The sequence below is a fragment of the Tiliqua scincoides genome, chromosome 1 (genome assembly GCF_035046505.1).
Source record: "Tiliqua scincoides isolate rTilSci1 chromosome 1, rTilSci1.hap2, whole genome shotgun sequence".
NCBI classification, from domain to species: Eukaryota; Metazoa; Chordata; class Lepidosauria; order Squamata; family Scincidae; genus Tiliqua; species Tiliqua scincoides.
In genome coordinates this window covers 266568262-266595688 of record NC_089821.1, presented here as the reverse complement: position 1 = coordinate 266595688, position 27427 = coordinate 266568262, and the positions used below count along the sequence as shown (strand labels likewise).

Here is a 27427-nt window from a genome sequence, read left to right as displayed (position 1 = left end):
CCACATATAATAGATAAAAAAGCCAATGCCATAGGTCTTCACAACACACTGTGGACAACAGTCAAGTCTGTTAGTTGGGAAAGATGTTTCCTATGGCTGAGGCACTCTTTCCCTTCACATTTTTCTTTTTCAAAAGGACAATTATTTACAGTAGGAGATAAAGTTAGACTAAAAATGGATGTATAATTGTCTACTTTTCAATAATGGAGAAGGAGATGGCCAGCCAGAAGGGATCCTTTCATGATGCTGAGGTGGCGGTCAAAAAGGAATTGAGTCCTTGAGGTCCTCAAAGCTTACAAAATTGATTCTGCACATGCACAAATTCCACTATGTGTGACTACACAGAGATCATGGTGGGCAACTGTGAGATACAGGAAGCTGGACTAGATGGGCCTATGGCCTGATCCAGCGGGGCTGTTCTTATGTTCTTATCATGAAGAAGAACATGCAGCTGTTTCTATCAGAATGGAAAGTCAGCATTTAAGAGATCAGGAGGAACAAATTCATAAGTAGAACACTGTTTGAACAAGCTTTTCAGTTATCTGCGAATGGAGTTATTTTAAAATTAGCAGAACTTACTGTTTGGCATCATCACTGTCTACCTCTTCCTCATCTTCTAAATGTGCTACATGGCCCCTAAGGAGTTAAACAAAGCACATCTAAATATAATTTGTCAACTTATCTTCAACTGTTAATATCAGTTTTCTTTAATCCTAAAGAGGTTATCACAATGTAGATACCTTATTTTAAAAAAAATCATAATTGCAAGACAGAGAGACAAGGTGCCTCCTGTATGCGCTAGACAGAAGAAGGCCACATTAGCACTGTTAGACTGTGAGAGATGCAACAATCAACATACAGGGATGTGCAAGAAAGAGGATTTTGCAATCAAAGGAACAAGAAAGTTAAGAATTACCGCTGATGCAGTTCTTCTTCAACTGATTTTAGAAGGCTCCTTTAAAAACAGAAGCAAAATTCAAGGACTGGACACACTGAGCAGACACACATAAAATCAGACAAGCTTTTTACATGATTCTGACATATATAAGCCATGCAATAAATTACATCAATTGCTTGGGATAAATCAAACATTATTTGCTTCAGACTGAAGATTCATTCTTCAGTCTAATTACAGAGTACTATTAAAAGAATATTTAGCTGTACACCAGAAAACAATTATGCCTGACAATCATTTCTGTATAGAATGCATATGGCTTAGCCGAAGTATAATTACTAGTAGAAAAATGGAAAAAACACTCTCCAAAATAGTAAAATGCCATAAGAAATACTTTACTGACAAAGCCTAGGATGGTCAGGAACTGAGTATTTCCTCATTTCATATTTATATTGTTATTCCAAGCACATTTACTTCAAGTCCTCAGGATGCAACTTATTTCCTTTGAAACCATGTTATCTTTTAAAGAGCTCCACCATTTTTGATACAAGCAGTTAATCCAACTGATGACACATAAGAAAATGCATGTACACAGACATACAGAGAACACATTAGTTACAGATGCACATATGGTAACACAACCTTTCTACACATCTGCTGAAAAAGAAAATTCTTCAGCCATATAAGACATTTACAAGTACAACAGCTGAATATTTGCCTCAAGTGAGCTTCTAAAAACCAGTCTTTACTCTTCTTTCACAACTCTTTTTCCCAAATAAATGTCAACAACCTGTTTAGAAAGACAATACATTTAAAATTATTGCCAAAACAGAAAAATATTTGTTATTAAATTACTCACTTGTTTGCACCCAAGAAGTAACTGCCTTGGGGGCCTTGACCATATTCTAGTTGCAAATCCTATTAAGAGAAAACAAAACCATCATTAAAAAATTGATAACAAGGATTCTGTATCATGATCCAATTCAGACTGGAATTCTGAATTCCAATATCTAATGCGCTGGTACTCATTATATTGTCTTCAGTGTCACATGACAACTACAAGGCATGCTGTATGATGCAAAGAGTTCACAATGTATAAACAAGATTCTCTGATATTTTTGTAAGGGCCCACTTTGCTTCCAATAAGAAAATGAGAAAAGGACACCAATGGGCAGCAGTGTAGATATGCACTTGTAAGGCTGCAAAAGACTATGGGTTGGATTCAGAGCAGTGGCGTCACCAGGGTTTGCGTCACCCAGTGTGGGAGGGAAGCGTGCCACCCCCATGATGGGCCTCCTCCAGTGCAGTGGGCAGGGCAATGACCCCAATAGTGGGCGTGGTGATGTACCATTGCCCCACATCCAAAGGTATTTGGCTATACCTTTCATAGAACACATATTTCAATACAGTTTTTTAAAAATTACATTCTGCTGTAAATTACACATCGAATGATATATGACATGATGGTACTATTCCTACAAACCATGCATTTTGGTCACTAGTGTACGTCCCCCCTAGTGATGCCACTGATTCAGGGTTGCACAAGCAGACAGATGTTCACTGAAAGAGCCTTTCAGTCCTCTGCACCCCACTCCCAATTCTGCTCTTGGGCATAAGGAAACCTTCGGAATAGGATGGTTGGGGGAGGAGAGGAATCTACCAAATTCAAGCAGAATCCTACCTGCTTAAGATTCCTCTGCCTAATTTCAGCAGCTTCCCTCCTCCTTCCCATACCATGTTCTTCCTAAAAAAAAATCCTTCAACACACAGGAGAAGCTTTTCAGGGGGCTGAAATGGAGTAAAGTTTCTTTCCACAAGCTCATGGATCCAACCAAATAACTTTTCAGATATTTGAAGATGATCTGATAGTTAGCACTGCCCACAAAACACACTCATTTTTTCCTGTTTGAAACAAAATTGCTGAAAACCAAATTGACCAGAGAGCATGGAGGTGCAGGAAAAATGAACAAGTCTGCCACAGTATGACAGAGCCATCTTAAACTTTCTGAAAGTTATCATTATACATAACCCAAAACTTGTATTATTCATTGACATATTCAGAGGGCACCTTATATGGCTGCCAAATGCAATCTAACAGCAATAGAAGCCTTCATGGATGCAACTAGATGTGAACTGGAAAAACTAGTTTTTGTTTTTTCTTTTAGTGCAGAAATACGTCTTCAGAACCCTGGAAGCCTCGTCTTTCACATACAAGGAAAAAGCTAATTTATGATCTCATTAGAGAAATCAGAATATTTGGGAAGGACATTCAGTGATCAACTTGTAAGTTTCATGTCAATTTCCATGAAGGCCAATTTCCCTCACCCAGGGTTGCTTGTCCAATTTTTATTGCCCTCCAATGTCCCATTCCAGCTCCTTCTCAACTACCAAAACACTCAAATATAGGCTGATCTACTGGGAAGAAAGCTGGTGAGCCTGCCTAACAGCAGTGGTTTTACTAAATAGTTTTTTGGTCCTCTCCATCTTTGATACTGCATACATATGCTTCAATAAGGAGGAAACTACTTTTACCTTACAGTATCCTTGTGTCAAAAGTAATTTTCAATTTTAGATGGCAACAAAATGTTTAACTATAAAGATTTTGGAGCACGATTTAGTTTCCTCTTGGTTCAGATAAAAGACAGCATTGAAAAGTTTTTTCCCAGCTGGCACTGATTATTAACAATATTGTTAAGGCCAAGAATGTTATTAATAAGAATGATGGGATAACTATGAAGGAAATACTTTTCTGCACAAAATTACCTGAGAATGATGCGACCCTAGGAAGTTTCAGGAACTTTTACAGAATTCAGGTATTTGGATGGAAAGAGAAAACTATCTTTCAATTAATTCCAAGGTGATTTGCAGCAATATATGAGCAGGTAAACTGCAAGGTCCATCTGCAATGCAAAATAATCTATGCAGTCTTAACAATGTCCCTAGATCTACGTAAACTGCATTAACTTAAAACATATGTAAATTTTTAGTGACTGGCATTTTAGGATGAGTGGGTGTGTCACCAGGAGTTCCTAAAATAAACATGCTTTAAATGGCAGATGGTGGCCACAAATCTATGAAATACTAGTGAAATACTTGAGGAAAGATGCTTATTTATAGCTGTAGAGAGCTGCAACAGCTACACCTATTAAGGAAACATGCATAAAAATGGAAACAGAAGATCTTGTGGCTAGGCAGTGACAAAGCATCTCTTTCCGTTTGTGATGTGCAAATCTGTGACAGTATGTGGTCCACTGCAGTGACAGAAAAGTTAACAAGAGAAAATAAGCAAACCCCTACAAAATGTAAAAAGAGATCCTTCATCTGTCACTGTACATCTGAAAACTCACAGAAAAATTTTGATGAAAAGCGACATCTGTCTGTGTAATTTATGTTTGTATTAAAGGGCAAAACCTTTGTTTTGGGGCAGTTTACTCCCCTGCTGCCTGTTAGTGTCAACAGAATAAAATATGATTCTATTATATTCTACATGTGCCTTCCTAAACTACCATTACTCCAGGCTTTAAAAACAAATTCACATTGCATCCTAAATATAGTTGCCTCAAAACATTGTGAAATAATTTTCTATACTGACTATTTTTGTAAGAAAATAAAACCTTTAAGACAACTTCTCCACTGACACATCTTAATTTGCAAATTATTTTTGTAATAAAAGATTGATAATGCATAAATCATGTTTCTGGAGCACATCACCTCAAAGATACAGGCACAAGTGCACACTTTCAAATGCAGTGATTTTCACACATGCACTGTACAAAGGACTAATATCTAAGGCAGAGCTATTCAAACTGGGACAGCCCAGCCTGACAGCCCTGGCCTCTGCCCCCTTAAGTGGGCAGCTAAGGAGGGCTGCAGGGACTGGGATGTACTCACCAGTCCCTGCAGCAATCTGTAGGGGGTATGGGGTGCCCTGTGCAAGCGTTTGCAGGGCTCCCCAGACTTCTAAAAGTGAAAGTAGAGCAATCACACTCCACTTCTGGTTTTGCGGAAGTGGGACGCGATTGATCCACTTTGGGAACATCAGGAAGCCCTGCAGACACTCGCCCAGGGCTTCCCACACCCCCAACAGGCTGCTACAGGGGCTGGTGAGTACATCCCAGTCCCTGCAGCCCTCCTTAGTGATGTGATCCTGGGGATCACATCGCTGCCTTTCCCCCGCCCCCACTGCCTCCCTCCCCTGCAAGGACTTACTGCGGTTCTCAAACTCCCTTAGAGTTTGAAAACCGAAGATCTAAAGTGTTAAAATTTAAAATGTACATCAAATAGTTATTTCACTATGACTTGCAAATAACAAGCAACTTCAACAGTGCACAATTCTTTGCACAATTATTCCACCTCAAAAAGGGGTTGAGGGGAGGATCATGCAGGTAATGTGATACATGACCACATCATACTGGAATATAGGGAGGAATGAAAGTATTCACTCTCTTGCTGCACATGTCAAGTTTCTCCCAACTCACTCCCACCTACACTGATATTAAGAAAAGAATAGGAAGTTTTCAAGGTTTAAATAACCACTGCAGACTATTCTGGGTTTGAAAAGAAAAATGTTTGACTAGTCAAAGACATAATTCAATGTTTGAGTATTCCATGTTTATTTACATGCTAAATATGTAAAAGAACTGCAAAGATACATTTGTTTTTTAATGTGTGAATAACTATGTATGTGATACTGTTGATAAATTTTTACATAACTGATAAATGTTTACATATGTGCATACGTGGTACTATTATTTTGAATTATGTTTGGCAAAAGTCATAAAGAAAGAAAAGTCTAGTTTTCAGGCAGGTTATCATGCCAACCAACTGATAATCATTGGACAGAGAGATCATATAACTATATTACTTCATATATGCATATAAAAGAGTTTCAGATGGTTCACAATGCTCACTATATACTGTTCTAACCTGTATACTGAACCTACTAAGTAGGCCAGCAGTATTATTTCCAAATGGCAGGTGAGGGAGATTGAGACAGGATGGCTTGCTGAGGGACATCTAGTCAGTTCATGGCAGAGTTGAGATTAGAATCGGTATCACTTGTTAGAAGCTCTATGCTACTTCAGCTCTTGAATACAATCATTGCCATTTAAACATAGGAAGAATGATAAAGTGAAACATCGTAACTAAAACTCTTTTTAAAAAAACTAAACATTTACTATCCTTGCAGGGAAGCACAATAGAAAGAATGTTAATCAGATTCCTTTGGCAGTGATCTGGGTACTGTTTGAAAGATCTATCCATCTGAGGAATGATGGGAAGAGGTAGCAAAAATCTGAAGGGAAAAAAGCAAAAGTCACTTTGATAGATGTTGCACTCAAACCTTTGTTTGTTGTACTTAGATGTACTCAAACTTCTGCAAGAAGCTTGAAAGAGTTTTCTTTCAGTGGGAAGAAAAATGTTCTAACTGGCTCTCAACTGCTGGTTAGCAGACGGAAGAAAGCAAATGTTATAAGAATGGGGGTTTCAGACGTTCCTGTCAAATGCACAACTTTGGGGGCTGAGGCTGTGACACAAATGAATTCTATTATATCCTCACATGTTGTCATCTAGCAAAAGATCCAACAAAAGTACTTGACAAGGAAGCACATTTTTGCTTCAGAACCAGAAATGCTGCTGGGATAACAAGAGCAAAACCACAAATCAGATGCAAATCCGTAAGATTATTGCATCCACTCCAAGCAAGAGATTTTAGTAATGATTACTGAACGGCACTACATAGATTGGGAAGAAAAGCCTTCAATGGATGGATGCGGTAACAAAAATATCAACTGTATTAAATATCAATTTCTTTTAAAAGCATCTCAAGAAGGTCATACAAAAACAAGATGGCACATGAAAACTCAATGGTAAATCAGTAAAGATTAGATCACAGTTTGCAAATATTGCCAAGGAGATCACGCTAAAGAGGATAAGACTTGGAGAGGGTAATGAAGGCGTTTATTACTCTAGGGCAGTGGTATTCAGACTGGAGTGTCGCCTGAGGGCCCTGGCCTCTGCCCCCTTAAGGGCAGGGGGGAAGGCAGTGACACTATCCCCAGGATCGCATCGCTAACGGGGCTGCAGGGACTGGGATATACTCACCAGTCCTTGCAGCATTGTCCTGGGGGTGCGGGGAGCCCTACCCGAACACCTGCAGGACTCCTCAGCTGGTTCTAAGTGAAAGTAGAGCAATCGCGCTCCACTTCCACAAAAAGTAATTTCAAAATGAGTATTGAACCAAAATGCGTATTGAACCCAAACCAGCTGGGGAGCCCTGCAGGCACACGCAGGGCTCCCCATACCCCTAGGACAATACTGCAGGGACTGGTGAGTGCATCCCAGTCCCTGCAGCCCCCCCTGAGCAGCGCAATCCTGGGGATCGCGTCGCTGCCTCTCCCCCGCACCCGCAAGGACTTACTGTGCTTTTCAAACTCCTGAAGAGTTTGAATAACCACAGCTCTAGGGAAACTTAGACTCCACCAACAGGAATATGTCATCTTCAGCATGTATACAAGACAAAATAATCAGGCCTTCTTGCATCACTTCTATATGCCAAGAAATACCAAATCTTCTCATGTCAGAAAATGGCAGGGCCTGATTTTAGAGAGCATATAATCTCATTTGTATTTTAGAAAGCCTTCAATACACATTTTGAAATTTTAAAATGGTTTTAAAATTGGTTTGATTTTCCATGGCTTTATTTATACTAAGGCTGCAGTCCTGAGTTTTCCTGTGAGTAAGCCCAATTAAGCACAATGGGATTTACTTCTGAGGGCCCAATCCTATCCAACTTTCCAGCACTGGTGCAGCCACAATGCAGTCCTGAGGTAAGGGAACAAACACTCCCATGCCTTGAGGAGGCCTCTGTGATTGCTTCCCCAACACAGGAAGCAGTGCATACCCCATCAGCACCGACACTGGAAAACTGGACAGGATTGGGCCCTGAGTTGACATGCGAAGGACTGTGGTGTTACTGTATCACTTTATGTTTAGTTTTGATAAGTATATTTTATATTGATGACTTTAGGTTGTAAATACTGTACTTTGAACTTATATAAAGAAAAAATGGTATAATAAAACAAGAGGGGATTTATGGATTAGGTTGCATCTAGTGCCAAACCACAGGAATAGGGGACATCTTCATGCTGCCAAAGTACGGTTTGGTATCACATGTGAATTTATGTCATTCCACCTCTCTCTTATGAGTGAATTAGCCATCGCTAAGAACACTGTATTTTAACTTCATATTCATTTCATTGTGTAAACCAAGGGTGTCAAACTCATTTCATATAGTGGGCTGAGTAGCATTCAGGTGCCTGCCTGAGTAGCATTCATGGTGCTTGGTTCTGATGTCCAGAAGTGACAACATTAAGCAGGAAGTAACATCATTAAGCAGATGATGGCCAGAAACAAGCACTTTGTTATCACACAGAAACTCATTAGCTGCAAATGACAAGAAAAAACATACAAATTTCAAGATATGAGAGAGCCCAATTATCAAGCTAGGAGAGTTCAGTTATAACAGGGGCTGGATAAATTGCTTCCAGGGACTGCATCCGGTCCATGGGTCTTACGTTTGACACCCCTGGTGTAAACTGACTGTAGTTCTTCTGGCTGATATACTTGTAGGCAAGAAATAGTAAACTTGTGTTTTGACACAGAAACTAACAGAACTAACAGGTATGTAGGTCATAGGAATATCATCACTTTTGGAGCCAGCACCTGTACTTTGCTTGGCATATATGTAAAGAAAGGCTACAGATATGTATATCAGGCACTACCCTTAGAAATTTTGTTGGCGTACACACTTCCAGTTCGTTCAAATTTCTGGGGCAGCACCATGCTCTCTTCCTCAAATCAATCATTTCCATCAAAACCTTGTTTGCATTCAAATGGACACTTTATACCTAGCATGTTTAATTGTACATCAGAAAGTAACAAATGATTATCAAACATTCCATGGCTGATGCCAATCCTGAGATGCCCTGATAATGATAGGTATTCTGAAGATTAACTCAAAGCACTAGGTCTGTTTAGATAGCACTAGCCCCTTGTATTTGAATGGGAACAGGCCCTGGGTCGGTTTCCCTTACCATGAGTAAATAAATGAGTGAATTAGGGGTTCTCTTGTTCAAAAAACACCCAGGTTCTCACCAACACTGTGAAATTAGAACTCTAAATGATATACCATCTTCTGGTTTCATTTGTTACTGTCATGAAAGTGAGAAAGCAAGTCAAAAGGTTTGCTTGCTCCCTGTGTGGGAATAATTCTGGGGGTGAAGCATACTGTAAGCTTCCTGAAAACTGTACAAGCACTGAAGGTGCCACATATCTAAAAGATGAGCCTGTTCCTGCACTTTGACATTTCTCTTAAAACTTTACTAACAATGCTGAAGTATTTTTGGCAGAAAATCAACTATGAACTTCCTAAGAAGCAACCTAGTGTTTGTAAAAACAGATGACGCACAACACATGTTATGTTCATTGGAGATGTTCATAAAATATGTATCAACATGTTATGGTGTCTTCTGTTAAAGGTACTTGTTTCCTCAAAAAAAAAAAATGACAATTATTATAAATTTTTCAGCCCGAAATACAGGTCACCCCTCTTTATCCTCTTTATTGGGACGCCGCAGAATTGACCCAGCACTAGTCAGGAAAGCTTCACTGCACCTCCCAAACACAACTGGAAGAGTCTTCCTATTAAGTCGGGAGACTCATGAGGCATGGGGAAGCTGTGCACAACTTCCCTACACTTCAGAAGGCCCACCGGAGCCTTCTGAGATATACTTCAGGTCTGGCAAAAAACTGGAAGTTTATCTCAGATGGCTCCAGGAGGCCTTCTGAGGTGCAGGAGGTTGCGTGCAGCCTCCCTGAACCTCAGAATGAGACTGGAAGGCATGTCCTTTAATAGTGCAGACCCACAAATTTGATTAACCATGGGTTTTGGTATCCAGGAACAGATCCCCTGTGGATGAGGGCCAAATGTGCTGGCAGAGGAAAAAAAAATGAATAAATAAAATCATTTTTAAAAATGATTTTAAATTTTAATGCTCTCTCGGGAAGGGGTTATGGAATTATGGTTTACATAAAAACATAAGAAGAGTTCAGCTGGATCAGACTAAGGGGTCATCTAGCCCAGCTTCCTATATCTCACAGTGGGCCACCAGATGCCTCAGGGAGCACTCAACACTGATATCCTGTTGCCACTCCCTTCTTTCTGGCATTTGGACACAGGCTACCTCGAAAACCCAGAGACTGCATATAGTTATCATGGTTTGTAACTTGTGATGAACTTTTCTTCCATAAATGTGTTCACTCCCCTTTTAAAGACATCTGGGTCAGGTGCTATTAAAACATCCTGTGGTAATGAGTTCCGGTAAAAAATATTTTCTTTGGAGAAATGATAACAATCCTTTGGAGTTGTGATCACAGGGCTAACTAGAAAACACTGATCATGAGTGCATCAAAGAGAAATCACCATCTCCACCAACATGAAAGTTAGTGTATGTAGGTGATGCCTCAGTATCTGAGGGATCTGTTCCCAGATCCCCAACAGATACCGAAATCCATGGATAATGAAATTTGTGGATTTGGCACCTTTAACTGAATGCAACTGGAGCAGAGCTCTGCTTGCATCAGGAGGGCATTCTGAGGGCCACCCCAGCCCTTGGAATGATTTCTAAGGCCTCTGGGAGGCCTTAGAACAGTGACTTTTAGTCTTTTTTATCTTACAGCACACTGTTAAAGCTCAAAAATGGTCAAGGCTCACCATCAGTTTTTTTGACAACTGATACTGTAGGAGGAGGGTCACATCCTCCAATGGCCCTATTAATAAATGATCCTCTCCCAATTTCCTGTGGCACACCAGAGGACCATCCCCAGCACACCAGTGTGCCATGGTACAGTGGTTGAAAATGGCTGCCTTAGAACGTCACTTCTGGTTTTTGGAAGTGATGTTTAAAGGCCTTATAAAGCCTTTGGAGGGCTGACAAAGCCTTAGAAATTATTATAAGGGCTGCAGAGGCCGCACGAGGCCTCCCTGGTCCTCAGAATGCCCTCTGAACATTACCGGAGGTCTGCTCTGGTCACATTTGGAGGGCTAAAGGTCGCCCCTGATCGGGGTTCAGTGTAGGTTGGTAGACCCGTGTTGAGCCAAATTCAGGAACAAAAAACCCCGGATGTTCAGACACAATCTCTACAGCAAGAGAAGTTTTTGATTTTGTATGGAATTAACCCTCTTACTGGTAAATTACTTATTTATCCACAGGATTACTCAACTGTGATAAGCACTAAGCAAATAAAAATAATAAAGATGAGTTTATACTGCTGATGTTGCAAAGGAAGGAACATTTATCAAATTTCTTTGCTAGGTTTAAAACAATATGGTTTTCCTAGCAGGAAATTTTTTTTCTTCAAGTGTTAATGCTCACGCTTGTACTAATTTTTAATCTTTACATCAGTGGTTTCCAAACAGATGGGTCGTGACCCACCAGGCAGGGAAGCACTTATCTATGGCTCCCTTAGGGGGCATAGCGGGGGGATGGTAGCAATGTGATGCACAGGATCGCAGTGCTGCCGTGGACAGAAGGGAGATTACTTGCACAAGTAAGTACCATCTGCAGTGGCTGCAGGGAGCCCTGCAAAGGCCTCCATAGGACTCTCCAAGCCTCAAAATGACTAAAAATAGCAACTGGAACCTACTTCTGGTTTTGTGATTGAGGGTCCAATCAACTTTCCAGCACTGGTGCAGCTGCAATGCAGTCCCAAGGTAAGGGAACAAATCTTCCCATACCTTGAGGAGGCCTCTGTAACTGCCTCCCAAACAAAGGAAGCAGTGCATACCCCATTGACACAGCAGCACTGGCACTGGAAAATTGGATAGGATTGGGCCTTCAGGCAGAATTTGCAGCCATTGTCTTTAGCTTGTCCTCCAGCCTCTTTCCTCATACCATATACTGTCCTTAGCTTTACTAATGTATTAAAGTTTATCTGATAATGTATAGTAATTATTAGCCAACTTAACATTTTACCAAAATGTTTAATACTTCTGTGAGATTCTTTCTCCTGTAAAGTAGTTTTGCTCTGTTTGAGGTCTACTGACTAGATTAAAAAAAAACCATTCACTTTTATGAGATTATAAAACCCACTGTGAGAAATGTTAGTGCCAAAATGCAACACTGACATTAATAAGAGTTAATTAATTAATATGTTACTTCATTCTACGAGTATCTGTTGAGTTTAACAGACATTTTGATTTTTTCAAGATGACAAAAGAAGCATGAGAAGTGAACAAAACATAATTAACCTGGAAAAACAAAAAAAGACAAAAACATATTGACAAAGAAAAAGCAATAGATGAAAATACCAGATTAGATCTTGCAGTGTAGTATATTTCTTCTGAACTGTCCAAAAAATCGTTACTGTCGGGCTGTTCATCAGACAAAGATCAGAAACTTGAGTTAATTACTTTTAGACTGAAAGACATCCAAATACAAAGGGAAATTTTTGCAAGGTAGCTGGCTCTGCCATTACTATTTAACATTCCAAACATTTACAAAACACAGCAGCTGGATTAGTATAGCCTTACACATACAAAAAACAAAAATGCAAGGGCAGGTAAACAATGTATATTTATAACTGGATTTCATTTAACCCATTTTTGCCCTACCCAAAGATATACACATTTGGTCCCTGTTGCATATATACAACGCTGGGAAGCTTAATCTGCTTTCTTATGATCTCCATGAGTTTAAAATGAAGGTTTCCCCAGAATATTACAAATAATTCAGTTTGTGATTTCAAGCAGCTGTTGGATAAGAAACCACCTTTTATCTGTGTGCTTTGTAGCATAAAAAAATCAGAATACCGCCACAACTGCAAGTCTGTTATTACAGCATAACTTGTTTCCAAGAATGTCAGTGTTTCCTTACACATTTTATACAGGTATGTTCATGGTGATAGGTGAATGCCAGGTGAGTGAGATCCAGGTCAGCCACACATTGCTTTGCTTGGGCTGGTGGCAAGGAACATCAGGTCCCACAGACCTTTAGGGAAAAGGTTAAACTTAGGAACAACCCACCCTACCCTTGCTGGTTGGTTTTGAAAAAGGAGACTTGCCTTGGAAAATTCCATGACTAGCCCTTTGCTTGGTCAACCAATTCAATTTTATAAACCAGGTCTTGTAAAACTTGTAAATCCTGGGGGCTTTCTGATTCTGAGGTAAACATGACCATCAATGGTCATAAAAAAAGGTTTCACTCTTTATTTCCCTCACCAAGTTCACTAAATTCCATCATGAGCTGTATGCTAATTGAGGCACAAGCTTCAAGAACAATTAATAAGAAGTTCCTTGCTGTATCCTCCTCAGGGTGCTAAACAACAGACAACTATCTCCAACTGGGGATAGGTCAATAGTAAGAGGAGATCCTTGATGAGCTCACTCTACAACAGCTTCTATTTTGGGAATTTTGTCTCAAAGCCTGTGTCACAGGCCCCATGTGTTTCTGTTGCTATTCACCACTGCTGCTGCTTTTACTTATGGACTGCTCAGTTACCCGTCGGTTCTACATTAAGCACCTCTATTCCTTCAACTGCGCTAAAACTATTCAAATATCACTCTATTCTTTCCAGCCCTTTCCCCTTCTCCTCAGCCATCCTTCTGAGTGCTATTGCAAGTTGCAGCTCAAGTACCCATCAGACTGCCTTCCTGACTACCTAGCCTGGGAAAGCAATGTTGGTTCCTTTACCCTGTGTATCTCCCTGAAACTAGCTGAGCCTACTGCAACTAGTTGGTGCTTTCCAATTTTTTCTTCCTTCCCCTCTCTCTTTCTTGGTTTCCCACCACCTCCTGCACAATCCCCAATTCATCACTCCCTGCTTCCCCTGGGTGACCTCCCCAAGATGCTAATGTCCTATTCCCCCCACTTTCTGCTTGCCTCTGTTTTGTGCTGTAATGCACCACTTTATTTTGTAACAATTTCCTCTCCCTTCTCAAATGAGTTGTGTCATGAGCCAGTGTACTTGATCCCTGTACATGTACAGGTCTAATCTTGTTATACACTGATTTTATACATGGATTTGATTCAACACAAACTGTCACTGCTAATGAGAAGGAATGTGCTGATCCCTGGAGAAGGAGAAAAATGCATTCCTTTAAAATTACAGTTTTAAAAACTGCTTTTTACCATTGTAGTGAGATAATAATGCAAGTGATTACAGGTATAAGATTTCTATCTCAATACAATGAGAAGTACCCTTTAAATTAAAAGAAAACAGTCATTTAACAATAGCCTCCTTAATGTGAGAGAGGGCAGCTGGCTGACAATCCATCAATCATTCTGTCCCCAGGCTTCACTCCTTCCTTCCCCCTGAGCACGTGAAAGAAGGCTAAATGGCAGTGATCATCACCTCCTCCATTCTTTCCCCCTCACTGCAGCTCCTGGTGAGGGATTGCTGCCTCCTAGTTAAGCCTAAACTTCTGGAGAGAGACTGATTGCCTCTGTGTGGATTTCAAAAGATCAGCAAGGCTGTTTTTCAGTCATCAGAACAAAGGGACTGTTTTTTAAAATTGATTCACTTTAGTGCGTTTCTTGCCATCCACGTGAGTTCTGGGAACGGAACCCTCGCGAATAATGAGACTCAACCTGTACTTCATTTCCCCTGCATCCACATGTTACAGGTGTCTTACAGAATACCAGGTAACATCAGATTGGGGTATATTCAGTTGTCATATGGTAATCGCAACTAGGCATTCAGCTAAAAGTCAGAAACACCACAGAACTGGAAAAGAACTGTGAAACTAGTTTCATGAGCCCAATAAAAAGAAAAATTTCAAAGCAATGATTTGGATACCTCAAATTGCCTCAAATATCCAATTTTATTTATGTCACTAAGTTCATAACACTATGAACACCTATTAAGAAAGAATTCATTAAGAGCTACAATCAGTGAACTGCATAAAATCTCACAGAATTTCATGAAATATGTTGGGCTTGGAGTGCGACCACACCACTATACCATCAAGTAATTAACTGATGTTATCTGGGTATTCCAAAGTACAGCAACAACTATGTAAAGGTTACAAACCAGAACTGTCCATAGAGGTATGTTCCACTGAACAAAGTGGAATATAGTTCCAAGCAAACACGCACAGGACTGGGCTGTATAAGTATGGAACTGGAACAGGTGCAGAAGAGAGCAACCAAAATGACTACTGGATTGGGACACCTTCCTTATGAAGAACGGCTACAGTGTTTAGGGCTCTTTAGATTAGGAAGAAAGACACCTTCAGAGGAAACATGATTGAGACATACAAAATTACGCAAGGGATGGATCAAGTGGATAGAGGGATGTTCTTTTCCTTCTCACACAACACCAGAACCAGGGGACATCCACTGAAATTGAGTGTTGGGAGAGTTAGAACAGTCAAAAGAAAATATTTCTTTACCCACTGTGTAATTAGTCCATGGAACTCATTGCTGCAGGATGTGGCAATGGTGTCTGGCCTAGATGCCTTTAAAAGGAGTGTCATAATGTTTGTATTTGCCTCTGGGCCCACAAATTCATACTCAGCTCTACTGGCTTCTACTTTGACCATTCAATGCAAACCCATAGTCTGCTTGCTATCTCCACAAGCACATTACTTCATATAAAAACCAATATCCAGTTCACTGACGCAATTCAACCCCCATGTCCACACAATTCACTAATGCAGACTCAAACTTAAAGAAGTTTTTATTAGCCAGATAAACTCACAAGGTATTTTAAAACAATCCCTCTACCTTTATATAAGGCCAGTACAAGACAGTTTTCAAACTAAAAAAAAGCCGAGGCAGCCAAGAAAATACAAACAATATCTAAATATCTAAAGTTGTCTTCTTACTGTACTCGCCATCTACTGGGTCTTCTCATCCACAGCAAGGCTCCTAGCTGCAAAGCTAGATAAAACAGAATGACTCCGACTTCCTCTCTACAATAGCTCCCTAACTTAAATACTCTTTTCTCCTCCTACCAACACCTTTGATCAATTCCAAATCAGAACCCATTATCTCACCAACTTGTCTTTACTCTCCAAAAAAGTCTCTAATGCTTCAAATCACTTATAGTCTTTACCCTCATCTGGACACTTTATACCAACCCTTCTTCCCCTTTTCCTGTTCATACACAAAAAAGGGCAACTAAATACAAAACCTCCGTGACAAGGGGATGGGACAGATTTCTAGAGGAAGAATCTAACACAGGTTGCAAGTCATGATGGTTACGTGCAACCTTCTGGTTTTAAAAATAGGCTACCTCCAAATGCCAGTTGCAAGGGAAGGCCTCACGATGCAGGTCTCTTGTTGTTTTGTGTGGTCCCCCCTGAGGCATCTGGTATACCACTGTGAGATACAGGAAGCTGGACTAGATGGGCCTTGGCCTGATCCCACAGGGCTCTTATGAATATTCACAGCCAGATAAAATCATTGATATTTTATACGGGTCTAAGATGGTTTCTCAGGGAAACCTAACCATGTTAAATCCAAAGCTAACCTCAGCTTTCACATCTTAAGAGATGTGAAATAATGCAGAAACAAAATGGAAAGTAGAACTTGGGAAAGCAGTCGCTTGTAAATGAAGGCTGAAATGCTGACAGGCTGGACAGACTGTCTGTGTCAACAGGATGTAACAACCTAAAAATTCACATGTAGAAAATTCTTGATTAACAAATAATTCACATGCAAGAATTTCACAACAGATTTTTGAAAAATGTGCTAAAAAATCTTATTAGTGAAAATCCAAATGCAAATACTGTATGTGGGAATTTTGTGATGTGTGATGCTGGATATGAAAAATGCAACCTAAGAACAGATGGCTGAACAAAAGAGGCAAGATGAGAAATGATAAAAGGTTAAGTATACCTCAGGTATAACATTACAAACCATTAAAAAGATATTTTTTGAAGATAGTTTTAAAATAAAAAATGCATTGAAAAGAAAAACTGACTTAAAGAAGAGTGGGGTGTGTGTGTGTGAGTGTGAGAGAGAGAGAGAGAGAGAGATTACACACACACACACACACAGAATAGCTCGACATTCTGCTTATTGAGCCAAACAGTACAAATGCTTAAGCTGTGAAAACAGCAAAACTAGGAGCTGAGTGTATCAGGATCAAACACTTCTCTTCCCTGCCGGAGTTCTGGCAAACTGCATAATGTTTTATAATTTTAATAAATGTTATTGAAAGGCCTAGCACAAGCTGTATTTGATACCAAATGCACCCTCAAAAATCTCTTCTCAGTAAGACAAGTGAAGTTAGAAAGCTGGAATGAATCAAACGCTAAATATTAGCACTGCGATACAGGCCTTGTCCTGAAAGCAGAAAGACACTAGACCCTCATACACAGGTGGTTCCAACCCCCAGGCCACAGACTGCTAGGAACCTGGCCGCACAGCAGGAGGTGAGCAGTGGGCAAGCGAGCAAAGCTGTCAGGGTGAAGTCCCAGATCCCAACCTACCCCCAAGATTGGCCTCAACAGAGGAAACACAGCAGGAGGAGGGCAAGAGAGCACAGGGGCTCGTCAGGGAGCAAGTGTCTCGCATCCTTGCACCTTGCCTGGCCCCACTGCTCTGATGGGGAAGTGCTGGGGAACCCCGGGGCCTTCTGAGCCGTCTCCAGTTGATGATGCTGGAGGTGGGTGACCCAGCAGACCAGCACCAGACATGAACCCCGGCTGCTCCCACCAGGGAAAGATCAACTCAGGGACCTGCCGCCTGTATGCGACACAAGGCAGGAAGCCACCTCGACGCCACAGAAGGCATACCCCAGCAAGGCAGGAGCAGGCTGGCTGGGAGAGACAGGCTGCGAGAGAGGAGTGAAGGCACTGCTAGCCACCAGGGAAAGGAAGCTGGGGCCCCTTTATGACCTCACCAGAGAGAAAGGAGGTTGACGAGTTCCATAAAGCCTGGGGGGCAGTGATGAACAGGCAGTATGGTGAGGTAGGAGGCTGTGAAGCTAACAGCCACCTGCCTGGAACCCATCTCAGGGCTGTAACCTGCAGAGAGATGAAAGCAGGGTGATGTAACCCCCTTCCACCAGAGCCTAATCTGAGATCTCCCAGCAGCCTCACCCTGCTGAGGTTTCCCTGAAGAGGACTCAGGAAACCCCTTTCTTGTCAGCCGTTAGCAAGGGCAGGCACCCGACACGCCCCCCTGGTCTGTGGAAAAATGGTCTTCCACAAAACCGGTCCCTGATGTCAAAAAGATTGGGAACCACTGTTCATACATGGCAGTATCCAGTGCCCTACTGACAGAAGTGCCTTCAGTGAACTGAAGAATTCCACAGGTGTAAGGACCCCCTGAATGAATGAAACTCCCCTTCCGGTCACAGATGGTGCTTCAGTCAAGAGGTCACAAACTGAAAGCCACCCACAGAAGGGACTTTCAAATAGTCAACAAGGTAGGAAAGGAATTTAGGGGAAATGGTGTAAAAACTGAGCAATTTTATATATTTAGGATCTGGTTTAACAGATATGAGAAAGGGCATTTTATAAAGTTATTAAATTTTTCTCTAGACAAGCAAATCGGAAGGTATAAAGTGACGTAACCCAACAATCGGGTTTCCTTGTGGAAGCTGCCCAGTGTGCCATTTGGACAGCTTCCCCCCACCCACAGCAGCCGCCTGGACTGCAACTCACACTGCCTCCAAGGATCCCCTGACCCTCCAGATAGGTTCCAGCACTCCCTCCCCCATGAACACAGGAAACCACAGGTAAGGAAGAACCCCAGCTCTGCAGTTCCCCATACCCATTACCTTTATTGTCAGGACATTCGCATGAAGCAACAACATGTCTTGCTTAACCAAACACTATATGCAGAAAGCTTATACCAAGACAAACAGAAAGCCTAGAGTTGAGGCTAGAAGGCTAGAGTGGAGACTAAGAGCAATTGTTAACAGGAAGCAGGAAGTTAATAGCTGCTCTTAGGGCACAATCCAAAGCAACCTTTAAGCTGGCACAAGACACTTGCGCTGGCCTCCAGGTGTTGTGAACATGTGGTAAAGCATGTCCACACCATCAAGGGAGTCAGGGAGGTCAGCACAAGATGCACACAGACTCCCCATGCCAGATCCAGGCCCAGCTAAGGTAAGTTTGCACCAGCAGCGGGCAGCTGATGCAGGGGTTTGAGGAGAGTGGGGGGGAGGGTGTTTTGGGGGGGGTTTGGGGCAGGCGAGAGTGGATGGCGGGTGGGCTGACTAGGCCTGTGAAGGGACGGGACCAGGATCTGGCACTTAGGCCATATCCTAACCCCCTTCTTGAGCAGCCCAGCTTTACACCGGCTGCTCAGAACTGTGCCACCTATTTCGGTGGTGCAGATTCAAGTAGCCATATTGGGGTGGCTGCCATGAAACACAGAATAAGGGGAAATAACTTCCCTTTACTGTGCCATAGCCAGCCCCATCCCTGAGCTGGATACAGTGCAAACCAGATTGCCTGCCTGTTCCAGCGCAGGTTAGGATTCGGCTGTTAATCTCCCTTCTAGCCTGCAGGTTGCCTGTCTGCTCATCTTGCTATAAGTTTTCTGTTTATACCATTGGGTTAAAGCAAGACATGTAATCACTTCGTATGAATATAATGAAGATAAACAAATGGGCACAGGTAACAGTGGATAACTAATCTATGGATACTGGATCGGTGAATATCGGGGGACGCCTGTATGCCATTTATTTTTACACAGATTTTAAAAATGTATATCCCACTTTAAATCCAAAAGCAGCTCACAAGAAATGAAATTCAAAATATTAAACAAGCCATTGCCTTCTGCACTAAAGAAGGGACATATGTTTGCCAAATTGGTGATAGAAAGGAGACTGAGGATGAAAGCCTCTGGATTTCACAAGACTTCCAACATTATCACCCCCTGCTGGAACACTGGCTTATACACTAACAAAGGAGTGGCAAATAAGGCAGAACTATACATACAAGAATCTAGGCACATCTGAAGTAAGTGAACTAGGACATCCACAAATCTCAGGGGTAGAAGGGGGCTTCATGGGACCTGGAATTGTCACATTTGAAAAGATAAGCTCCCTCCTTCCCCAGATCCACCAGTCTGAGTAACTGTGATGATTACACATCAAATTCAAGGTTTTTGCTCTTATATGGTATGTTTTGCAACTTCCCAATTGAGGAATAAAGTCTGGGGCCTGTTTAACCTCAGCACATTGTGTGAGATTCTACTATCCTTCATTCCTGGATTCACTGCATACACAACTGCTACTATCCATCTTTCCAAGCTAATGAGAAAGTGATTTCCATATCTAAAGCCCAGAACAAATGGGCAAAAATCCCCATGGCAACTGGCATTGCCCATGGAAAAACGGCATGTTTGGATGTAAAACCCACAGGGGTTTCTTTATCAATGAGTCATATGTGAGCGTTTTCCGTGGATTATCCAAGTACCTTTTTCACTTTTTATTCTGTAAGTTCTGAATCATCCATGTGGGTTTTGAGTGTACAATAGGAAAACTCGTGGTTTTCAATATCCATACATTTTGAGACCTCAGAGGTGGTGAGACAAAACCCTACAACTGCCTCTTGGTGGGGTCCTCCTTCACTGTCCTTCTCTTGCTTTCAGCTTTAAAGGGCCGGAATCTCCACCCCTTGCTTCAGGTGAGTAGGAGAGAAGGCAGTGAAAGCTGCTTTTCTTGTTTTTTGGCTTTGTGAATCTGGCTGGGTTTGGGGAAAGAAGTGAGGGAGGGGAAAGCCCCCTTTAGAACAGCCAACACAGCCACCTTGTCAGCACTTCAATCCACTTCCTGATGGAGGGAGAAGGGGGACAGTTCCATGGGCACTGCCATTTATACTAGCCTTTGCATGCCTATTCAGAAGCAATGGGCCAATGTTCAATGGGGCTTAATCCCAGGAAAGTGTTATAGGATTACAACCCAAAATGGGGAAGGAGGCTTGAGCCTGTTGAAAACTGTTGAAAAATCAGCAAAGTCTGAACAGATCTAATACCACAGATTAACCTTTAAAAGATCCCCATACAAGAAATTACATGTTTCCATGATGTGCAGCTGAGCTCCATGCTTACCTCTCCTGCTCCAGTATAGGGAAATGGGGGTCGCTGTGACTATGCTTGTCCAAGACACTCTGGACATCTTGGCTCAATACAACCAAATTCCAGAGCAAAAGAGAAAAGCATGGGGGGGGGGGTGTGGAGAGGGAAGCTGGCTTTAGTTGGTGATGAAGATTGCAGTTTAATGAGGAAAGCCACCAAATAGAAGAATGCTACAGACAGTAAAGTGAGAAATTTACAGGTCTTATTGCTTATTCCATATATACATTATATGGAATAAAAGGAATGTTCACAAGCTTCCTCAACTGTTATTCTACAAATCACATATTTGCTACTCACAAACTCATGATGAGGTTCTGTCTCCTTTCTTAAGGGTGGATCAAATTTTACTTGGCCAACTATTGGAGAGAATAAATAAAATCAAAGATGGCAAGGCTGAAGTATAACATGTTACATCTTTCTTTAGTTGCTAAAATCACTTTATTAATTAGATATTTTGGTGAAAGACTACATCAAAGGTCATACTTTTAAAAATTAATGGTAATGTATTTGATGACTCCAATTTAATGTAAAAAGTATGAATGGTTTATTAGTTCTACAGGAGGAATATATCCAAATTCTGTAATGACCTCAAATTCTGTAATGACTCCCCCCTCCCTCATTCTTATGTAGTCTTGCAGGCTCTCAATACCTTACTAATGCACTCAACTATTCCTCAAAGAAGAAAAGTCTGACACTGAAATTGTACACAGTATCTTAACTGCATCAACATAAAGTAATTATTGCCTGGCTGGGCAAACAGTGCAGAGTTATTTCCTGCTTTTCTTTCCACTTCCCTCCCTCTGCCACAGAGAGAGGGACAGAGAGAGAAATCTAACCAGTCTCACTCCATTTGCCTAGTCACACTAAGACTGGTGTTTCTCCACCCTCTCTTTCCCTGCGTAGAAAGAAAGGGGAAAAGAGAAAGGTTGAAAGGGATAGAAGAAAAGGATCAGCCTAATCAACCTCCATCCAGGCACACAGAATGGAGCTTGTGCACTACTGTGTGCCTGCTTTCTTACAAGTCAGAGAGGAAGAACGCGAGCCATTTTTTTCCCCACATGCTATGTAGGTTTAGGCTTATATAACATCCAAGCAACAATAGCATAATATCTTTATTAGGATCAACTCGAATACCACAAACAGTGAGCAAGCTTTCGAGTTCACCTCACTATTTTATGACTTTAGGTGGCTCTAATAAAGGTTTTATCCTACTGTTACTTTGAATGCTTCCTTATGAATCAATCTAGCTACCCACTTCTTTTTTCTAAGAAGCCACACAGAGATATGCCACATGGAGATATTAAAGGGTCATGACTGCGTAACGCATACCCCAGCCTACGAGATTCTAGGTTTCATTCAATTTCACTAAAACCTTGTAATTGCAGATATAAATTCAGTATTTGTTAAAAGCTTTGCCTTCAACAAAGGCTGCATCTTTAGCACTCTTACTAGAGAGAAAGTCCTACTGAACTCATTAGGATTTACTTCTCAATAAACTTAGTATTTCATTGTAAAAGGTGGCCTTAGATCTTCCAATTGCCGGATATGAAGCTACATCACTTTTTAGCAACTAGGACAGAACAGGTAATCTAGGATGGGCGACAATGTCCCAATATGAACTACCACCATACGTGGACATGGAAGATATAGCCACAATTTTGAAATGTGTGTACGTACTTACAGTTTATTTCAGAGCGTGTTTTTTCTTCCCTCACATTTCTGCTTGTTGAATGAATTCTATGAGGCACAAGAAGAGGCTAGGGAAAAAACGTTATACCAAATGCATAGTTTAGAAAGTGAATATAGCTGCCATTGTAGCCCTCCTTACAATTTCCTAAATTTCTTTGCACCGTATCCTGGGTGCCAGGACCTTGCCCAAAGAATCTTAACCAAACGGAACATTAAGCGGAACAATATGTTAGTACTTCTCTGTAGTGGTGCTACAATTACGTAACTCCCTGCTGGGGGAATTAAGAACTGCTCCCTCCCTTATGGTTTTTTGGCAACAGCTCAAACGTTTTTGTTTTGTTAGGCATTTGGGTGATGGGGTTGGTATCTGCTCTCTATGCCTCTGTATACAGGTGTGCACCACTTAATGACAGGGACATGGTCTCTTATCCCCATTGTTATGTGATCAGGTCATTAAGTGAACATTCAGTTCAATTACAACCTTTATTGTGTAAACAGACACTCCATGCCAGACACTAGCTGGCTGCACAGGCTACTGGATTTAGATTGCCTCTTCTTTGCATTAAGAGCCTCCCTGTTGTGTAAACAGATGCTCTGCTGCAGGCTATGGGAGACACAACTGCCTCATTAAGAGCATCTTTATTGTGCTTTGATCTCCGTCATATATGTGATCTGTTGTTAAGCGAATGGTTGTTAAGTGGTCTTACATGTATTGTGTCTTACAGCTTTACTTTGATCTAAAAAGCTGACCCCCAATAGAGTTGACAAGTAAAAATCCTATTCCCGACCAGGGCCAGTATTTGTGTGGAGTTTGCACATTCTCCTCATGTCTGTATTTTCTCCAGCCCAGAAAGCTCACATTGATTTCAGTGTTTAATATTATAAGTGTTTGGGGTCTTTATTTAGAACAGGGGTGTCCAAACTTTTTGACAAGGAGGGCCATAGTGTCTCTCTGACACTGTACCAGGGGCCAGAAAAAAAAAAAAGAATGAATTTACATTTCAAATTTGAATAATTTACATAAATGAATATATTAGAGATGGAACTTGAATGAATGAATGGTCTTGCAATAGCTCACGGCCTATAAAAGACCTTGCACAAAGCAAGGCTGGTCTTTCCTTCACTATCACTGCTGCATCACAGATGTAAAACAGCAAGCAGTGGAGGGCACCCTCATCCCACAGCTCATGCAAGAGGTCAAACAGTCGCCCTCACACTGAGAGTAGTTGCGTCAGGCCAGCACGGGCTCCAGCAAGTCTCTAGAGGGCCAGAGGCTAATTGGAGACTGGGGGCTCCCCGTGGACCGGATTGGGAGTCCCCAAGGGCTGCAAGTGGCCCCCGGGCTGGGGTTTGGGCACCCCTAGGCAAGAGAGATATTAAGTGAATCAAATTAACAGATACAGGAGGATGGAGAACTTCTGCATTTGCCACTTGCTTCTGTATCTAGTTGCCTGATAAGGATACAGTGTAAAGTTATGAAAAAATATGAGCAGACATTCTAGAAGCTACACTTCATCAAAATGTAAGTTCCACGGCTTGAAAAGAGAGGCAGTTGGAAGAGGTTAGCTCAGTAGCCCCTGCAGTAATCCAATATATTTATCTGAGCTTGCTTTACGGAGACTAAATCCAAGTAAGCTTCAGGATGCATCCTGAAGGGTAAAGCAGCCTAACATAGCTAAGAAAGCAACTCAGCTTCACTTCCTAATAAGCTCCTGAAGATTTACCACTAATGTAAAGTGGCATACCAATCCGTCAATCAAAAAAGATCAGCTGAACATACTTCAAATAAGGAGTCTGACAACAGCCTTACAGCTTAGAGACCCCAGATGAAAGCACCACTAGTGCCCTGATCAATGGCATAAGTAATAACTTGATTTCTAAACATATTTTGAAACATTTAGGCCATGATCTTATGGGCAGCTAATGTGGACCTACATCTCAGTGAACTAAATATGTCTCAAAACTGTAGGACTGTGTCCTAAATTTATATATAAAATGCTTCCACACTGTTTAGATTTCCATCAGGTAGGTTTGTTTTTTTAATATAAAAATTGTTATCATACAATACTGTAAGAATTGAATGGTTTTTGCTGTTTTGAACCTTATTGTTGGCAAACAAATTTAATATTAAAAATGTAATACTAGTCTACCGACATGGTTGTTACAAGCTGTGTTTTCAAAACTTTCAGAAGAGCTAAACTATAAATACTATAATATTTTCATAGACTGCAATTTCTACACATCAAAGAGCTGAATTACCTTGCATAGAAAGATACCTTAGATATAGCATAGAGTGCTTTGCAGTTAAAGATCTGATGTATGACCCAACAGTATTCTTACCTCAGGATCATCATCATCAAAATCATGGTAAGTGGAGTGATCAGGATTATTCATTTTGTCCAACAGTTCAATAGCCAGAGTTCGACTTAGAGGCTGCGTAACAAAAGGATGCTAAACACAGGAGGAGAGGAAAATAATGGAAATTGCATCAGAATTTGAAAATGTTAATGTAAATGCAGGCTACTCAGCACATTCTCAGAGTTCTCTCAAGCAAATTAAGAGACTAAGAGCCCAATCCTATCCAACTTTTCAGCACCGGTGCAACCGCAATGCTGCCCCTAGGTAAGGGAACAAATGTTCCCATACCTTGGAGGAGACCTCTGCGACTGCATCCCCCAAACAGGTGGCAGCACATACCCCATAGGCACAGCAGCACCAGCCCTGGAAAATTGGATAGGATTGGGCCCTAAGGGCACAATCCTAACTCACTTTCCAGCACTGATGTAAGGGTAATGCAACTCTGAGGTAAGGGAACAAACATTGCCTTACCTCGAGGAGGCCTCCATGACTGCCCCCCAACTGCAGGATGCAGCACATGCCCCACTGACACAGCTATGCCAGTGATGCAAAGTCAGTTAGGATTGCGCTCTGAGCCTTCCCAAGGCTAACAAAGATACAAAGTTCAGTTTGCAGTGCTCGCTCTCCTGCCCACCCCATGCCTCCAAGGCAAGGGCAACAGGCAGACTAAATGAAAACAAAAGGCACAGAATGCTACATGTGCTGGGAGGGGGGGGCCAAAAGCAAAAAGCTCATGGAAAATAAAGGGTGCCTAGTATTAATACACAACTGCTGGATATGCAAAACACAGCAGGCAGCCCTAAGCACAGGGGTGCAGTAGGAGCTGTAGCTACTCAACACCTGTTCACATCTCCTCAGGGAAGATTTCCTCAACAAGAGCCATCAACTTAAAATGAACTTTTAAAACAGTTTGGAAAACAGTAAGAAATTATACCTGTAACAGTTTTTCAGCAGTAGGTCTTTTTTTAGGATTCTTGGTAAGTGCCATTTTCACAAAATGATGAAAACTATTTGACCTTTAAAATAAAAGAGCAAGCTTTAAAAAGTTATTCAGTGAACACAACCAATACAATGCAACTGAATAGTCAAGATACTTACCATTTCATTTTGTCTTTTAGCTTGGGAGCTTGAAAGTTGCTTTTTGTCATTAAAAACAGTGCTCTGAAAATTAACAACAATTGTGATTTGCAGTTGAAGCACTATCTCACAGAACAGTATTACATCCAGAAGATCAACAATATATGAGAACTTAAGTAGGAAAAGTCAAACACGGCCATTTGATCATAGCAACCTGAGGAGACAGAGCAGGTCACAAACATTTAGACCAGCGTTTCTCAACGTTTGTTCTCCGCTGTACCAGTTCACATAGTCCACCTATTGGAATTAAGTCCAATAGGACTTATATTGTCCACCACAGTGTAAGTATTTGGCAACTGTGTCATTAGCAGTTACTTCAGGATTGGAAGGCTACATGTGACAAACACTGGTAAGAGACTCAGGTCGGGTGGGAGGACTTTTTTTGAACTTGCAAAAAGCGCATGCTGAAGCTCTGCCCACTGAGCTGAGCCTCCTACTGCTGCTTGTTGCATTGCATTGCTGGTCTCACTGCCAGGCAGCAGGGGTCTGAAGATCCCCATGTACCACCAAACAATACCTCAAGTACCATTTGTGGTACAAGTACCAGTTGTTGAGAAATATTGATTTAGACAGATATTTTTCTGAATTCCAGCAAACATCAGAGCTCGCAAAAAAACCATTTTTTCCTGGTGGTGGCTCTACCCCAGGTTTCTAGCACACTAAGGCCCAAATCCTAACCAACTTTCCAACACAGGCATAGTGGTGCCAATGTGAAGTGTGCTGCATCCTACAGATGGGTGGCACTCACTGAGGCCTCCTCAAAGTAAGGGTATGTTTGTTCCCTTACTTTGGAGCTGCATTGCCCTTATGTCAGTGCTGGAAAGTGGGTTAGGATTGCGCCCTAATCTACTCTCAGCAGACACTGGAGCAGAGTTACATGAGACACCTTAAGAGACAGCTGCCAGCTGGGTGCTGCATAAGCAGGAGAACGACTTCAGTTGCTAAAAGGTCCTGGCAGAATGCAGCATGCTCAGAAAGGAGCACAACAAGGAGTTGATAGAAAAGGGTTGGGCTGTCATTGAGGTCATGCAGGGATTTAGAATGAGTCACCAATATGATGATGAAACCCTTTACATCAGATTCAGGAGCAGTGGGTGCCCCAAATCAATATCTGGTATCAGTAACAGACTGACAAACAAGTCCAGTACTGGCCCAACAAACAGAAGCTCAATTCAGACAAGATGGTCTGAATAATGTTTATTTGGTCAAGGTGATTCATGGTCAGGTAGTCTCCCAATTAGATCATCAC

General features: G+C 41.6%; 1 protein-coding gene across 4 annotated transcripts in view; it reads right to left on the bottom strand.

Annotated features, from left to right (window-relative positions):
• MAP4K3 (mitogen-activated protein kinase kinase kinase kinase 3) overlaps positions 1–27427 on the bottom strand; it is an 86680-nt gene that overhangs the window by 28433 nt on the left and 30820 nt on the right. The window contains exons 10-18 of one of the 4 annotated variants that reach the window (XM_066625269.1): positions 26140–26202; positions 25976–26057; positions 25024–25134; positions 22676–22751; positions 21292–21350; positions 12264–12326; positions 1755–1813; positions 917–955; positions 580–636 (exon numbers count right to left, since the gene is read on the bottom strand). In XM_066625269.1, coding sequence (XP_066481366.1) covers positions 580–636; positions 917–955; positions 1755–1813; positions 12264–12326; positions 21292–21350; positions 22676–22751; positions 25024–25134; positions 25976–26057; positions 26140–26202 — 609 coding nt within the window. The remainder of the gene's footprint in view (positions 1–579; positions 637–916; positions 956–1754; positions 1814–12263; positions 12327–21291; positions 21351–22675; positions 22752–25023; positions 25135–25975; positions 26058–26139; positions 26203–27427) is intronic. The other 3 variants (XM_066625278.1, XM_066625286.1, XM_066625294.1) reach the window with 3 other exon arrangements.